This window comes from Strongylocentrotus purpuratus, unplaced genomic scaffold, assembly GCF_000002235.5.
Source record: "Strongylocentrotus purpuratus isolate Spur 01 unplaced genomic scaffold, Spur_5.0 spur5_scaffold_19, whole genome shotgun sequence".
Lineage (NCBI taxonomy): Eukaryota > Metazoa > Echinodermata > Echinoidea > Camarodonta > Strongylocentrotidae > Strongylocentrotus > Strongylocentrotus purpuratus.
The window spans coordinates 16095602-16113514 of record NW_022145604.1 but is presented as its reverse complement, the minus strand read 5'-3'; the positions used below and the strand labels follow the sequence as shown (position 1 = coordinate 16113514).

Below are 17913 nucleotides of genomic sequence, written 5' to 3'. Positions count from 1 at the left end.
AGGTGTTGTGGTCTAGCGGATACAGCACTGGACCATGGATTAATGATCGAGTCCCGAGTGGCTACACACCAGAAATTTCCCATGCATCAAACTTTCACAAATTTTACGAGTCCCTTGCTGAAAAAAATGACTGAATTATGCTGTTGAATTTCCACAATTTGCAAAGGAACTAATAATATTGGTAATGAGTATAATTAATGAGATTTTTAAGACGCTAAATCGACTTGAAATCAAATGCTCAAGGCGCACTTGTGAAAGAAAAGAAAATCACATAAAAGCATCTGCATTATAAAAAAAAAAAGGATTACAAAATTCCCAATACATACAATTTTTATGAGGACATTCAAATTTGGTGAATTTTAGTTAGCGTTTTGGGGTAAATCATAATTTTTACGACATACAACATTTCATCTTCATATGAAAATGAAATGAACAAAAATGCAAGGTGTTTCTACCCCATTAATATACTCATTCAACTTGGAACAATGCTGTACATTACCTTTAAGTTGACATTGTTACCACTGTTTTGACATGTTCTTTCTTTGTGGGCTAAGCCCTCATGCCTAACCCCCAAACATAGGCGCATTTATACTGTCAAATACCTCATTTTGAAAAGTCGCGATGTTTCGTGCACCCGGTTACACTTGTGCTGAAACATCACCGACGGAGCTGTTCAGCGATGTTTTGGCGTGTTTCGGTTGGTAATGCGCATGTGCAGTCTTCCCGACCTTTGACCCCGGCCTGCTATAAGATTTTTAGCGCGCGCAATTTCCAGCTAGCGCTATAGCTAGCTAAATAGCGATACATCCCATGCGCATGCATGCGATATGTTTTGTTTATCTGGCGTGTAGTATTTGAGGCAAGAGTGGATAAGTTACGAAGTACGGACTACGGCTGCTGATTCAGTTTTCCCAAATTCAATCGAAATCTAGTAGTAAAAACGATATGGGAAGGTTAAGAAAATCATCGTTGTTAATTGTTAATTTCATGCTTTCACTCATTTCTCTGAAGCCCTTTTCCCCACGTTTGCAGGGACGCTTGGAAGTCTGGTGGAGGAGCTCTCCCTGCCTCCACATCGAAATCAAGAACTTCATCTCATCATCAGTCCAATGGGAATTGTTCACTTCCATATTAATTAATCTAACAAAACACTCAAATACTACTACTAGACAGATATGGCCAGACGGGAATAACGAAGATTGAATAAAGGATGAGTTAACGGAATTGGAACAAACGGAGCTGAATGAACGGATAACACGCGACGATGGAAATGCTATAAATATCACACGGGAAGAACGTGGTTTAAAAGAGCGCGGGTAACAATCCGGAAGTGCCGGAAGTCACGTGCCTAACATCGCGATGTTACAACTGCGAGCGGTTATACTTGCCAAACACGCCAAAACACGCCAAAACACGCCAAAAGATCACACTTCGTTTTGGAATGTTTGGGGCTTGGCATGTCTGCCGGTAAAGCGTAGTTGCCCTTGGTAACATCGCGGCCAGGCTCCGGTTTGGCATTTTTTGGCGTGTTTGGATGACAGTGTAACTGCCCCTTTTGTTTCAACTTTCAATTTGTAGCCCAAGATTCGGCCTTGAAATCAATCCCCAAAGAATGCAATGACCTTTCATATTCGGGCCGTAAATTGCCGATTGTGATTTTTCTCTCCTCATTTTCTAGTCAAAGATCACTGCCAAGTATGTAGTATTAATGGATGATTTAGATCTTGATGAATTAGAGCAATCAACATAGGATATCATTCTGTCTTCGGCTGCGCTCCTTTTTATAGGTTACTGTGCCGTCTACGCCAGTAAAGCGGGGTAATTGGCAAAATATCTGCAATAACTCTTTTCAAATTCACCTTTTTTTCAGTATGAGAGCCTATCCAGTGAAAGAAAAATCTGATACAGGTTCCTACAGACATCATAAATTCTATGTTATGATAACGAACCTAAAATATGTAGGGCAGAAGAAAACAGGGTCGACTTGATATGATTATAAGTGCTCCAAAAAGCCCACAGTAAGAAGGTGAAATAAAGCCATTTAAATAAATTTCTAAATTTTCTATTCCAATTTTGGTAAATATGAAGAAAATAGAGAGGGAAAAAAAAAAGGTGTGTCAGAAATATATGTGGGTTAGGTCCATGGGTGGAATTTAACACCCACGTTATCATCTGCGTTGAAACACTTCAAAATCACAGCACTTGACAATTTTCAAGATTTAGTCAGTATCTTGCCTGCAGTGTATAGATATATGATCCTTCGAGGTGTGACCTTATGTTTAATTCCTTTGACCTTTAACCCAACATGACCTCCAACCAATCAGCATCAAACTGTGACCAATTAGTGTTTTAGCTGATCTGTTGATTGGCACTGGGTGGAGCTGGCAGTAATCATGGATAAGTTGAGTTATTTGACATTGCTTGGGATTGTTTGCTGAACTTTTTGTAGATGGAGCAGGAGTTCTGCAACAAACTAGTCTTGCGTAATGTGTTTGGGTATGTCAATCAAGAACTTCTCATAGACCAACTCAAACTGGAGTCTCATATTGCCTTGGGCGACAGTTGGAAAAAAAAGATTGCAAACTAGAAATTGGAATAGAACATAAAGATTGTTTTCTTTGTTTATAAAATTGACTTGTTTCTTTGCTTCACAAAGATATCGGAATTGTAACACACTAACACTTTGAGTTTGTGTGTAGGGGGGGGGGGGGGGGGAGACTGTTATTCCACTCTCTTACATGTATAATTATGTACATGGACCAGATGAATGCAGGAGGGCCCCTTCAGGAAGTTCTGGCCCAACTTAAAACAAATGTAGGTTAACACAAGATGTCCCTTTTCCTTCTGATATCATGGACCGAAACCAGTAGTAGGTCAATGATAATACTATTCATTTTCTTTTTCAGTCAGAAGGGGGGGGGGGGGGGGGCTGAGAAGGATAAACTGCTTATGTGTGCATCTTGTACAAATACCAGAGAACTCTCTTTCTGGGTAATCGGTAGAGGTAATCCTCTGTTTATCCTGGACAGGCGACAGCCAGTGATGAACTTCACCTGGCCATTTACCTGCCATTCTTCCTTAATTTATATTTTCCGTAGGTGTCACATTCCTGTTTTCCCATCCTCTAAAACCTTGTTCACCTATTTTATGAATGGTTAGAGAGTTGCTTTACCCTGCCTGTTGCAGGCACACACTCTAATTTGACACTTAATTAGTATTCTATAAAGTCTTGAGCCAAGCCTAACTTTGTCATCCTCTATCTGTGTCAAATCAGAAGTACATAGGGTATATAGACTGTGGTCTGTGTAAAGTATACATGTAAAGTCTCCTAGCTCAGACCCTTTACTATGCATTACAATTGGTTTGTGCCTTCAAACTTGCTTTGCTTCATCATTTTCTGTGTCTGTCTTGTCAAAGAGGATGCCCTTTCTATTGCACATCAACCAACCTACATTTTAAAAGGCCACATGTACATGCCAGTTTACACTTCATATTGTCCTTTTTGCCATTCACTTTGGTATGAATAATAATTCAAAGCATAGAGTCCACCCACTGAACAAATATCAAGGAGCTTGTATCCAAAATATTTGGACACACATTGTTGCAGTTCTGTCATCACCTCGAGAAATAGCAGGAGAGGCCTGCCTGTGACCCATAGGAGACCCTCTTCTCCACCCCTGTCCAGGGATGGCAGCCTTGTCCCGTTTGTAAACAAATACTTCAAGATTCTGACAAGTTGTTTCACTTCATTACACCTTCTTGACTCCTGCCAAGACTACACACCCTCATAGCTCGAAGCCGTGTCAACTTTTTAAACTCCTTTTCATTGGCTATTAGTTTGGTTCACACAACAGTCGGTTAACTTTAAGTTTAGGTCATGGTTTTAGACTTTGGATGATATCTTCTAGTTATAGACAGGTGAGACGTACATGTAAATGTAGTTACGAAACTTAAAGTTTACTCAGAACCTACAAGCCATGTTACGCAATAAGAGACATAACTTTGTGCAGTTGGTGGGGGGATCATTGTTATTACTTCAAGGTTTCACAAACTTGAAATTTAAAACAGTGATGGTCCTGTGTAAACATAGCTATTGAATACTTGGGTAGGTGTCCTACTTTCCATGTTCCAAGTTTTGTTTATCATTGGTCACATCCCCGCTCTAGTTTCTACATCTTCTTGAAGACCACAGAAAATGTCCGCACCTTCCGTGCTCATCAAAACTATCGAGAGCCTCCATACCGCAGAATTTCACCACAACGTGGACATTAAAGTGCATGTTTGCTTCTGATTACTAAAAAAACAGAAACGTTTGAAACATGGAATTCTATACTTGTGCAAATAGCAGAAATTTGTTGTTGTATAGGTTGTGATAAGATTTTTGGACCGCCTGAATTGTCACAAATCTGAATCTCTAATTTGCGAAGATTTCATGCTCCAAAGGTTTAGGATAAATTAAAAAAAATATCTAAAGAAAATATATACTGGTATTTCAGTTGATCTGTTCATTGTCATTAGATGTGTTTTCATTTGAAAAATAAAGTATACTGTAGCTTTTGAAGGGTTTGTCATGAAAGTGAGTTTGTGAAATTGCATCATTCTCTGAAAATCGTTGAAACAAAAAATTGAGGATACCTTGAAAGTAGCAAGCCATGTCAGCAATTTAATTTTTAAGGTTACATGTCATGCAGTTCTCAAGAGAAAATAAATTCTCTAGAAAATGTACTACATTATTACCACGTGGGTGTTTTTTGTACAAAAAAAAGATAAGGTTGCCTAACAGAAATAACAAAACAGATGCCCATTAACATAGCACAACTTGAGGTACAGCCCAGTCATTTGTAAACACATTAAATTGTAAACAGTGCAGTGTGCATGGATGCTTTCCCCAAACAAGCATGGCTTATGCCTTGGAGGGTAGTCCTGTCTCCACGGCCAACATCAACACTAGGAGCATTCACACTGCAAGCAGAAACCCAAGTTTTTGTCACATTCTAGAGTTTTTTTCGGAAGTTGCTAGGTAACAACACTTAATTAAACACACAAAAAAAAAATTATGGCTGGAGTGTTGTTTTTGTAAATGCTGGTCGAAACTCTGCCAGTTTTTGTTGTGTAAAAGCTCACTCTAAAAGCACTGAAGAATTATTCCAGTGTCTCGTGTGACTCTCCTCGCTTCTGCGCTTTCCAGTGCAGATCAACAAAAAATTAGCAAACGCTGATGGTTTTTATGTTTTGCTTTTTCTTCTACAGTGTAAATGAACCTATTGTGGTCTGAATGATACATACTTGGAATTCTTATACTTGGGTATTACTTTAGGTGGAAATCTATTATTTCAGCATTTCCTCCTGCAAGAGGGAGAATTGTCTAGGATTTTCATTGAAATGATCATCATTTGTCATTGGGGAAATTAGGATGCGTTGTTGTTGTTGTTGTTGTTTCATTAGACATGTAGGGGGGAGGGATGTTGTAGATATCAGATCCTCATGGGAACAAGCTGCAGATAGTGGCTTTCCTGGTGTTTATAATATATCCTTATGGGGATTGGAATAGTTGCAAGCTTCTGCCTGTTCTTGGAAGTTCATGATATGATCAAAGAATCGTTTTTTATTACCCCCCCCCCCCCCCCATGTAAGCCTAAAAATGAAGACCTTTCCGCTTTCCGTAAAATGTACCCTCCCTAAAAAAAAAAAAAACAGACAAAATCTTGGAAGATAATGTTAAGAAGGATGTGATGGTAACTGTACTTTCAGTATTGTTTAGTGTTTACAGAATACTGTTTATATATTATGAGGAGTGTTTACAGTGTATGCCCTTTTAAAATGCCTGTCTACCTTGCTTGGCAAGGTTGATGTTCTCAGTGGGTGAGGTACCTGCATGGGCCTAGACCAGTCTCAAGAGATAACACAAATATTTTATGAAAATCTTGGAAGTACATGTAGATCTTCCATTCAAGCGTTAAAGTTGGTTGAATTACTTACAAGCTTACGCTAGATACAGGTTGCAGATTAATGCTGAACCTATGAATCAATCATGATATATAAGGGGGAAGATATATATAGAGGCAGCGTGCATGAATGCTATGAATATTACATCCTCCTATACTGCAAGTCATCCCTTCATACCCAACACTCTTGAAAGGACACACGCACATAAGGCCTGTCCTCATCAGCTCGAGATTGCCAAATATCCCACTATTTTCAGACTCCAGAGTCCGGATATTATCCCGATGCTCGATATCACGTCTTCACCAGACCGATACGCTCATCACAAACGAGCTCGAAAAATAATCTTGAGATTGACGCATGCGCACTTCAGAGACCGACTGTACGACCAGCGTGCGGATTTAAGATATTACCTGCGCTGTAAAACATGAACAAGTACCGGTACTGTCTGTGCATATGCATGCAGCGCAGGTTAGAGCACGTGCTACAAGGTAGTTTATTTACAAACATAGAAAACCGGAAATCGGTGTGCATGACGGGATCGGGATATTTGACTCCGTACTTTGGTCTGTAGAATACAGGCGCAAACTATCCAGCTATTTAGGAAATAGCGGGATATTTTGCAAACTAGACCAAGATATGTTGGGATGATTATCTCGACCAAATATCCAGTTAATTGCAACTTCGGGCTGATGAAGACGCAAATTAACTGGATAATTTGCAATTGGAATAGTTGAAATAGTGGGATATTTGGCAATCTCGAGCTGATGAAAACAGGCCTACCGATATACCGGAGGGTAACTCGGCGGCGATCCACCTGCGCTGGAAGGCAATTGACTTAGTGCTTGAATAATTGGAATAATTCAAATGACCACAGAGCAAATTACCGCAGTGTGCTCTATGTGGGTCGGGAAGGCTTGGAAACGCTTATAAATATGCAACTTGTAACTGTAGTTCATCTCGATCCTATTATGTGCTTTCCATGTAAGAATTGTTATTTGGAGTATGAAGAGGGAAAAGGATATTAAGAATGTATTACGGAAGGAGGTATTAGCTCTATTTTGCATTATTTAATGAATTTCTTATCCAAAGGGCTTTCTTATAATCTATACTGGTATTGAAGTCCGATTACGCTCTATAGCGTTAACATCCTGTCTTGCTTGCTATTCCAGTTCTAATCAAAAACAAAATTCACAGGAGTGAAGGATAAATTAACTGATAAGTTCAAGAAGAGCCCTGGTTTAACCTATTGGCTGCAGGAATCTGGGGGTTCCTGTAGTAAACCAATGAAAATAACAGAATTCAGTAACCATTGCGTTAAATATCGTTCAACGAACCAAATAATAATTCAGAATATCTCTCTTTTGAAAAGAAATTTTCATGCAAGATAATAATAATACTCAGTTTTTTACATAGCGCTGATTACAATCACTAGCGCTTCCAAACTTGGAGATTATTACCTTGGCTTTAGCTGTGCTGCCATTGTGGCGCTCTAGCATTTCATAGAATTAATTCCTGCCAGGTACCCATTTACATCACCTGGGTTGAGATGTCTTGTTAAAAAAAAAAGTCTGCCACATCCAATGTTTTTGGAAGAGTTGGTGGAAGAACTGTACACTGCATACCACCATGACCCTCTGAGGATCATTTAAGATATAGATAATGCTCCTAGGTAAATACTTGAGATTTGAATGAATAAGGCTATCTTTCAATCTTCCTAGTTCCTACTAAAGTATATACACACCCAAAAAGTGCAAACATGATGTTATCTTTAAAAATGGTTATAATAACCTCTTGCAGATTTAAGAAGGGGTGAGGGCACTAGACCAGCCTGCATTGGCCTACAATACCAGATTTGAGTTAAAAAGGGCGCACAGGCTGTTTTTTAAATTTATATATGACCCCCTTCAGGGTTCGTACGGGTCATGGAAAACCTGGAAAGTCATGGAATTTTACTTTATTGCTTTTAAGGCCTTGAAAGTCATGGAAAATTATTTTTTCCATTGGAAAGTCATGGAAAGTCATGGAATATCAAAATTATGGACAACTATAGTATTTTCTCACTATACAAGTGAATAAATGGAGATATTTCAACCATTTTCTTCTCGTATTTTCTTTCATTCGTAACATACCGACTGATTGTACTTGTGAATGTGTTCACTATGATCGATGGATAAGCGCTGTGTACGTGGGTGTGTACGTGTACGATACGAACTACGTGTGTATGGTCAGTGTATGGCGGTACGGTCCACATCGTGCGCACATGGCTAGCTTGCGAGCGAGCTCGCTAGCGCTAGCTCAGTTCAGCAAGCTAGCGCACGTGTACGTGTGCAGTGTGTGTGTGCATATGATGATGGTGCCAACGCGACATGTGACACTCCAAGAACGAATGTAATGCCTCGATTGCACTTTGGCTTTGCATTAAATTGCGACCACTTAGACTACTACAATTTTTACACTTCTCCAATAAATGAGGAAAAAGTAAATTAGTAATATTTGTTTTTTAATTTTCATTATTTAAATAAAAAAGGAACAATACTGACGTGTCAACAAGGCAAATTGGCAGCGCTAGCTCGTTGACGATGTATATATCGACGCGACGGCATGTGTTTTGAAACTTTTGTGCATGTGTTGATTCTTCATGAAACGGAGTTGTTTATTTTCACAGACCTTGGAACTCGTCACGTGGATATTTTCACCATTACAAATTTTGTGGAAGTGATATTCAAAATGCCTGGAAATTGTCATTTTAAGGATGCTTGGTTAGAACACCCGGATTACCGTGGCTGGATTTTGAAAGAAAGTTCCGATCTGGGGACTGCTAGATGTGCTGTTTGTATGTGTAAATTCAGTGTCCGTAATATGGGCGAAGCAGCCGTCAAGAGCCACAAGAAGAGTGAAAAACACACAGCAAACCTCCAACAGCAACAACGTCGTAAGTGAGCATTTTTAATGTGAATTTTACCGATCCTTTATTGAGCATGAATCCAAATAATGACTGATAATAATTATATAAAAATGAAAGATTTGAGATTATTTAGCGATGCGATGTCACCTCGCAGGCATTGGTTACTGCTTACTGCGACCAGCCCGTTCGGGAGCGTCCCCGGCCCCGGGCCGGGCCGGCTAGGTTACTGCATGCAACAGCCCGAACGCTAACCCAGGGGGCTCCGCACTCACACGCCAGTGTTGTACCGGGCACTGTATGTGGACTGCAGAAAAAAAAAATAATAATAATTTACCTTAAAATTGACCCCAAAAATCATAAAACTAAATTTTGTACTTACAATTGGGTCCAACAGTTTGCTTGCCTTGAGAAGTATTTCCTCCTTTCTATTTCTTTAAAATATGTTTTTAAGGAATGAGTCAAAAATTAGTCCACTTGTCTTAGTGACTTACATCAATTGGCCAAAAGTTGCCGTGAATTTTTTTTTTTTTTCCTTCCCCATACTGTCAAACGGTTGTCAAAATAGGAAAACGTTTATGCTTTTAATGGTCGTTTGAACGGCAGTTAAACGTTTTGACTCGGCCCTAAATCTTACCAAATGATGATATTTATATTTTATTTATTTTAATAGACATTTTTTTCTTTTCTCCTAGATTCTACTCTCTCACTCAAGAGCTTCTTCAAGGCAAAAGGTGCAGAAAGTTCATCAGTATCTATCACGTCTACAGATGCAACAACCAGTACTTGTGCGCCATCAACCTCTAAAGTGACAACTCCCATTCCTGTTGCTGCAAGAGAGGAAACTTTAAAAGCTGAAATACTCTGGTGTCTGAAAGTGGTGGAGGATCATTTATCATTTCATTCTTGCCAGCACAACAGTGAGCTCTTTCAAAGAATGTTTCCGGACTCAGCTATTGCTAAGGGTTTCACGTTGTCAGAAACAAAATGTCGGTATATGACGGTGTTTGGTTTGGGCCCATATGTGCAAGACCTCCTTTATGACAACATAAAACAATCAAACCACTATGTGATACTGTTTGATGAAAGCCTCAACAAGAAGCTCCAGAAAAAGCAGATGGACTTCCTCATAAGAACATGGCAACACAATGAAGTTTGCACTCGCTACTTGACGTCTGTGTTCATCGGACATGGTTCAGCTGTTCACCTCAAGGAAGAACTGAATAAAGTTCTGCACACAGTTGGCTTGGAAAAATTACTGCAAATATCAATGGATGGTCCCAACGTTAATTGGAAGATGTATGATGACTTTACGCGAGAGTACACTGCTGACCTGACCAAATCCATACTGAATATAGGCTCATGCGGGCTCCATATAGTTAATGGTGCTTTTCTGACAGGTGCCAAGGCTGCTGACTGGGAGGTGGAAAGCTTTCTATCATCCTTGTATTACCTGTTTTCTGATTCCCCTGCCAGAAGAGAGGATTATCAGAAGATAACTGGAGATCATACCATGCCACTTAAGTTTTGCAAGACCCGATGGCTGGAAAACCTTCCTGTTGCAGAGAGAGCAATCAGCATCTGGGAGAGTGTATGTGCGTATGTTAAAGCAGTAGAAGAGAAGAAAATCCCTCACCCAAAGAACAAGTCCTTTGAAACTGTTTCAAAATGTACTCATATAACTGATTTCTTAGCAAGACTGTACTTCTTCATATCTGTTGCAAAGCTGGTCAATCCTTTCCTAACAGACTATCAGACTGATGCACCAATGCTGCCCTTTTTAGCTGAAGACCTTACTAGAATGCTTGCATCCCTTATGCAGCGATTTTTAAAGCTGGACAGGAGTACCATTACTTCTCCTTACAAGATAATGCAGGTAGATGTTAGCAGTGAGGCCATTCAGCTGCCCTTGGCCAAGTTGGACATTGGATTCTACACTGAGAAGAAGCTGAAAGATCTGAAGGCGAAAAATATCATCAGTGAGCTGAAAGTTCTGGAATTTCGCACTCAAGCAAAGAAGTTTCTTGCTGCAATGACCCGGAAGCTCATTGAGCGATGTCCGCTTAAGTATGCACTTGTGAGAAATATAGGATGCTTGAGTCCAAAGAACATGGCAAAAGACAAAGAAAACTCCACTGCAAAGCTGAAGAGGGTGCTTAACACCCTTAGTGATGCCCACAGACTTAAGGATTCATGTGACGATATCCTAAGAGAATACTCAGAAGCATGTGATGAGGCATCAAGAAGTGCAGAGATGAGAGACTTTGATCCAAAGAAAGAGAGATTGGACTCTGTAATGTGCAAATTTCTGTCCGAGTCTCGCTATTCGACCCTCTTAAAGTTGGTCCGCATGTTGCTTGTCTTGTCCCATGGACAAGCCTCCATTGAGAGAGGTTTCTCAATCAACAACGAAGTTGAAGAGGACAATCTCCTGGGACACTCACTGATATCATTGAGGGCCATTTATGACCATATCAAGTATGTTGGAGGAATCAAGAATGTGACTATTGACAAATCAATCATGTTGGCTGCGTCTGCAGGCAGGCAGAAATACCACATCTATCTCGATGAACAGAGGCGTAAAAAGGAAAAGGAAAAGAAAGAAGGAAAGAGAAAAGGACTGATGGATGGTTTGGAAGAACTAAAGGCCAAACAAATGAGACTGCAAGCAGATGTGAAAAGTCTTCACACCTCAGCAGACAAGTATGCTGAGGAAGCAGAGTCACAAGGAAGATTGACTTGTATTTCCAAATCAAACAGCCTCCGACGTACAGCAAAGGAGAAGGCATCCCAGTTACAAGTAATTCAGAAACAGATTGATGAACAGCTGAATGCCATTAAGAATTATTAAAGAACTTGGACAGTTTGTTACCAATGCCACCAAATATTCAGACAGGTGCAATGTGTAGAGGGATTTCTTTCAAACAGCTACATGAAGATGTCTCAAGAAAAAACTCATTCAGAAATTATTGACCAGCTTAATGCTAGCGAAACAAGAATTCATCAGCTGATGTGAGTAGGCCTACTGTGTTTTGTTGGTGAAATCAAAATTGGTGATGGTATGTGTGTGAGTTTGTGTGTTGGTGTTGTTTTGTTTTCTTTTTTTTTGGGGGGGGGGGGGGGTAGTTACCTTGTACATGCAAAGGAGAGCTATTGAAGGAATCATGGTGGTCCATGAAACCAGGAACAGGCAATTTGTATTCTTTAGAAGTGAAAATTGCCATTAAAAAATGGACAATTGTTGATATGAATACATGTATGTGTAATTGTAAGAATATTATATAGCAGTGCATATCGAATATGATGAAAAAATAACATGTAATTGTAACAGATGAAATAACTAGATAACAAAAGCTGCCTTTCTATTAGTAGACTTGAAACATGCACTTTGCTTCGCTTTGATTTGAGATCAAATTTTCAGTCTACCGTGTAAAAAAAATGTGTAAAAGTCATGGAAAGGTCATGGAATTCTGGCTAGAAAAGTCATGGAAAGTCATGGAATTAAATTTATGAGAAAGAGTATGAACCCTGCCCTTTAAAACTCAATAATATATGGGATTGTAGGCCTACACCGTTTTCTTTCCTTGTCATAGAGAAGTTTGTCCCCACAACCAATAATGGGGGGGGGGGGGGACCCCTTTTGATTACATCGATTAAAAATGATGAGGTCTTGTAGGCTAACACAGTTTTATTTCCATGTTGGAGAATTTTGAAGAAGTTTTTCCCCACAACCAAAAATGGGGAAAAAACAAACAAACCCTTTTGATTACGTTGATTAAACATGAGGTCATGGGGTCAAGACCAACACTGAGACATCAAAAACTTGAGACAGGTCTCACCACATCGCTGATAACATCACCTGTTTGCGGAGTTCAGGGAAACGTGATGTATATGATTTTGAAAATTGTTTTTGTCTCAAATAAACTTCAACCATAGAAGAAAGCTTTTGCATACAATATTCATAAATATCCATCTCCGATTGGCACTCCAAAGTAGAGGTTGATATTAGAATCACACTGTTATTTGAATAAGAAAAAGATGTTCCTTTAGATCACTCTTTAGAAATATTATCATCTAAACATTATTCTTTTACCTGACACTAATGTCGTTTGGCAAGACATTGATCTACCTTTACCTTTGTTAATGGGTACTTGGCAGGAATTAATTCTTTGAAATGCTAGAGCACCGTAATGGCAGCAGAGCTAAAGCCAGGGTAATAATCAGGAGCGCCAGGAGTGTCAAGTCTGACAGATATGAGCACCATACAAGAACCCACTATTGTTATTATTTATTATGAAAGAAGCTGATCTTTAAAATTGAGAATCAACCACCAGCCCCTGTACCTCCTGCACAGTTTGGCACAAATTCTCAGCCAAACTTTCCATCATCACAACCTTTTTTTATGATAAGTTTGCAAATAAAATTCCATTGGAATTCTTAATACCATTTGATACCAGTTCCCTAAAGACATCCAGCGTAGAGGCTTGATGAGTGAGGGCATTGTTTTGATAATTTGCTCCACGTAAGGAGATTCTTTTTAAAGATACGCTCCACGTAAGGAGATTTTTGTTAAAGATGCACCTATCAACTTTATAAATGAGAAGCAAATGATCTTACAGAAGATTAGGCATTTCAACTATTCTTTCACCTAAATCAGGAGATTAGATATTAGAAAACAAATACTGGTAGTTTTCAAGGTGCGAAATGACGCTCGTTTTATAGAAATAAATACAAAGTGGTGTGCTGCAAATGTATGCAATATTTAGTGAGCACTTATAGGAAGAATGTTTACTAAATTATAATGAAAGCATTTATATGCTGCGTAGATCTACATGTATCACTAAAAGTGCTCAAGGCACGTATTGTCTTCAACTACAATCTCAATGAGAAGGCTACAGAATAGATGAGAAGGATGGAGATACGAAACAAATTATCATCTTGTGTAGATACAATGTACATCCTAGATAAACAGTCAATTTAGTTTTGAACTGTGGATGGTTAGAAGCATATTGTCTAATTTTTCATATGTGAACAGGTTCATTTTTATCTGCATTGTACATGTATGCAAGTGTGGACAGGTTCATTTTTATCTGCATTGTACATGTATGCAAGTGTGAACAGGTTCATTTTATCTGCATTGTACATGTATGCAAGTGTGAACAGGTTCATTTTATCTGCATTGTACATGTATGCAAGTGTGAACAGGTTAGTTTTATCTGCATTGTAGATGTATGCAAGTATGAACAGCCCTGATCAACCTACTTGATAAGGTTATTATTTGGAGAGGCAATGAATAGAAAGCGATGCCAGAAATAGCTCAGAGCGTCTTTCAACTCGGCAGTAATTTACTGTGTCATCGCGTCATTCTCCTGCAGCCCGCTAGCCTAGAAATAGGAACATGTTGACATTATTTCAATTTATTTTGGCAAATAGGAGGTAGAGGTTACACACAGGCCTCGATATAGATTAAGATATCACTTCTCAGGACTTATTTGTACACCACCTTTACACATTTCAAGATAATTTGATTTCAGGGAAAAATATCTAACAAATTTCGGGGCTACTTTTCAAGCTTGCTTGCATTAAAATAACACTCTTTAATTTGTTATGCATTGGAATCTATGCAAATTTTGGGGGGCTCTTTTCCTCGTTACTTTTGGGGGCTCTTTTTGACATTTCGGGGCTAATTCGGCCCGAGCTCCTGTGTATTTTTTCCTTGTTTGATTTGTATTTTTGTATTCATTTTTATTCAAGGCAGTTTGTTTGCTTACATATTTCTGTAAGTGATGCTATTGTTGCATCTATAGATCGGTCCAAATTTGTTTTCTTTTGTTGGTCGGTTTATGATGTTTACTCGTCTTTTTGTGGTCATTTTCATTACAAAGCAGAGAGACAACATATCCTAGAGCATAGCAGATAGTTTACAAACAATGTTTGTACATGTAATTAGTTTGACATTTGAGTGTCTTCTGTATTGCTGTATAAGGGTTATGCCACTATGCCCCATATTTTCGTAAGTAAATATATATTTTTGGTACAAACTAATGGTCAGTGTTCACTTTGCAAATTTACACCAAAACATTAACTCCAAAACATTGAGCATAAAGCAGTAATAGTTCAACTGTCCATGCACAGTACAGTGACACCTGTCTATAAAGACCACCCAAGGGAGACAAGAAAAGTGGTCTTTATACATGTAGGCAGGTGGTCTTTATGTACAGTTGCCTATAGTACATGTTTCAATGAGAAACAATTTTCAAGGAAAACAAAAAAATGTGGTCTTTGTAGACAGTTGGTCACTAAAGCAGGATTGACTGTATTTTGAAGAAATATTTAGAGTCACGTTTTTCTTGGAGATTAGACCTGTCACTGTCTGATCCTTCGTTAACCAGGCCCCCCTCCCCTAGACTAAACAAATTATTATATGTATATTAACCCTGAATTTGTTGATGAGATTATCAACAGTCCTTTTCAGGCCTCCCCAATCCCTCTCTCACATGGTGCAACCGTAATCATTTTGTATAATATAAGTTCTATTTTTTTTTCTTTCTTTGCAGCTTACAGCTCATTTTGAGGAGCAGGATCCTAACAGAGCGCATGTCGTCAGCAACCATCTACTCGGCGATGGGACCAGTACCTGTGCCAGCTCTGTAGGGACCGCCAGCCCCATCAACTTCTCGGATATGAACCACGTCAACAACAGCAACAACAAGACCCACCACATGCACCACAGCCACCACAGCCCTCACATGAATGGTACATTGGAGGAGGACAATGAGATGGATGTCGTGGTAACGGGGGAGGAGTCAAGTAAGTTACAAGGCTGTCATGTCGTCTCTATGGAGACAGAAAGCATTGAATACTTGAACAAAGAGGGAGTGGCCTTCTGGCTCCGAACAGAGCCATTTACAGAGTTTTGCCAAATTGGTTTCACTGGGTCATTACATGGCGTATATTCTTTTGTTTTATGCTTGCCCAACAAAGCAGTAGTCGCCATATTGTGTCCAACTCGAACCGGGTTGGCCAAACTCTGTGTATAGGTGGCTCTGGCTTTGTACAGATTATACAATGTCAAACTAGAAACTATCAAGTACATGAGCTTTTAGGGGAATATTGTGAGTGGTCTACATTCACCATAGGTTTTACACTGCGGTCATTCCAACGAGAGTGACATAATTACAGGTGGACTGACAAAGGATCAAAAAGAGATTTCATACCTGACAATAAGATGGGTGTGGTGGTAAGAGGGAAGAAGTCAGGTATATTAGGGAATTCTCTTTAATTAAAATACGTGACTAGATTTGATATACATGTACGTATAGGTATACTGTTCCAAATATTGGGGCCCATTATAAATGATGGAGTTCTATAGCTACCAGTTTAATAGTGGAACTACATGTATGTGGATCAATCAAGATATGCATACCGGTACCTGTAGGTTTTCTCACGTCAGACTTGATTATAGAGTCCAAGTACGATGCAATAAAGCCAGGTAGATTTGACAAGCATTACCAGGGCTTACATTACCTTTCATGGAGGAGCGTGCAGCTATCCTGTACTTTAAGAAATACTATAGCCACGTTGGTCAGGGTATAGTGAGCCAGCTCAGCCAGGTAAAGCTTGCAACCTGCGAACTTCATCTCTTCCATCTTTCATGTGGTAGCCATTGTCTTTAAAGGGAACCAAATGGCTAACCCTATACAGCTACATGTACTAGAACAGATCTGGGCTCCGTCTTACAACGAGTTGATATCAATCGCAACTATGTACACTGCAAACTTGCGATTGATTGGAGGACTTGTGATTGATTTGGATCAATCGTATTACGATTGGGGTCCAGATGGGGTCCAGTTCTTAAAAGTTAAAATTCTTCTTCATTTCATATGTTTCCGGCCCAAAGTAACTCAATTCAATTCAATTTGTTATTCTTTCCACAATTCAATTAAAATGACAATGAGAACATCCAAACCAACCTATAAACATAGCATCGCATTAAAGGTATAAAGTTACCAAAAAATAGTTACCGTAAATAGGGGTGCGCCTTATACACAGAGATTTACGGTAGTAAAAAATTATAACAGCTAGAAATTACATAAAATGTTGTTAGATGCCATTTTTGTGTCCCCCCCCCCCCCCCCCAATTTTTTTTTTTTTTTTTTTTTTTTTTTTTTTTTTACTGCTCACTATCACCCCTGAAAATAGAAATAATCAGGAGGGGATGTGCTCGTTGATATACCTCAATAGACAAATACATGTACATGTATCTCTTGCCTTTTTATGCTCATGGTCGTACTCCTGCAAAACACATGCATGTACATTTAGGGCCTACAAATGTATATATGGGCGTTCACGTTGGTTGTAGAACAAGCAATGGGAGTCACTAGTTTCATATTACCAAAAGAATTAATTGAACCAACCACTTTGAGCTAATGATATGTAAACATAATTCAGGAGTCTAAACCAGGATATGAGTATTTATATGCTTGTTTGTTTGGTATTTTGGCAGAATATGTGATTAACTAATTATCATCTGACATCATTTTTTCATCTTGAATTTCCCCAGAAAAATCCCTCACTTTTTGATCTGATGATCACCCTGTAAAATCTGATAATCACCATTTTTATGGTAGTTACTGATTTGAATGGTATTATGCTTGTGTATATTGGTGTTAACTAGTTTTCCCTATGATTTCTGTTTCTAACTTGATGATCTACAATAAACACTCTTTGTTCTTTCTTTTGTATTCTTTTGCACGTTACTCTCAATTTGTTGTTGTTGGTATAAAATCTTACATTTTTAGGCAAAACATGAATTCTTCCTAGATTTGCATACATGCCCTCATGAAAGTGGTGTATAATTAATTCAATTGCATTATTCACTTTTATGGAACATTTTCTCTTTCTCTTTTCGTGAAATGCAGATTCCAAGTTGTTAGTGAGGAGAGGGAGTGACCCTGTCATCACTAGCATGTTAACTAAATCAGATGTGAACGGTGAAAACACAGTCATGGACAAGAATGCCAATACTTTGCCTGCAAAGGTAAGTCCTGTTTAACCCTTGTTTA

At 38.9% G+C, this 17913-nt stretch overlaps 2 protein-coding genes across 2 annotated transcripts in view; both read left to right on the top strand.

The window, feature by feature from the left end:
- Positions 1-17913, top strand: part of LOC100893392 (partitioning defective 3 homolog) — a 77664-nt gene that overhangs the window by 26412 nt on the left and 33339 nt on the right. The window contains exons 4-5 of the mRNA XM_030989807.1: positions 15406-15658; positions 17770-17888. Coding sequence (XP_030845667.1) covers positions 15406-15658; positions 17770-17888 — 372 coding nt within the window. The remainder of the gene's footprint in view (positions 1-15405; positions 15659-17769; positions 17889-17913) is intronic.
- On the top strand, positions 8535-12374 carry LOC115926064. The gene is made up of 2 exons (XM_030990414.1): positions 8535-8878; positions 9544-12374. The coding sequence occupies exons 1-2, from the start codon at positions 8548-8550 to the stop codon at positions 11697-11699; spliced, it is 2487 nt and encodes an 828-aa protein (XP_030846274.1). The 5' UTR covers positions 8535-8547; the 3' UTR covers positions 11700-12374.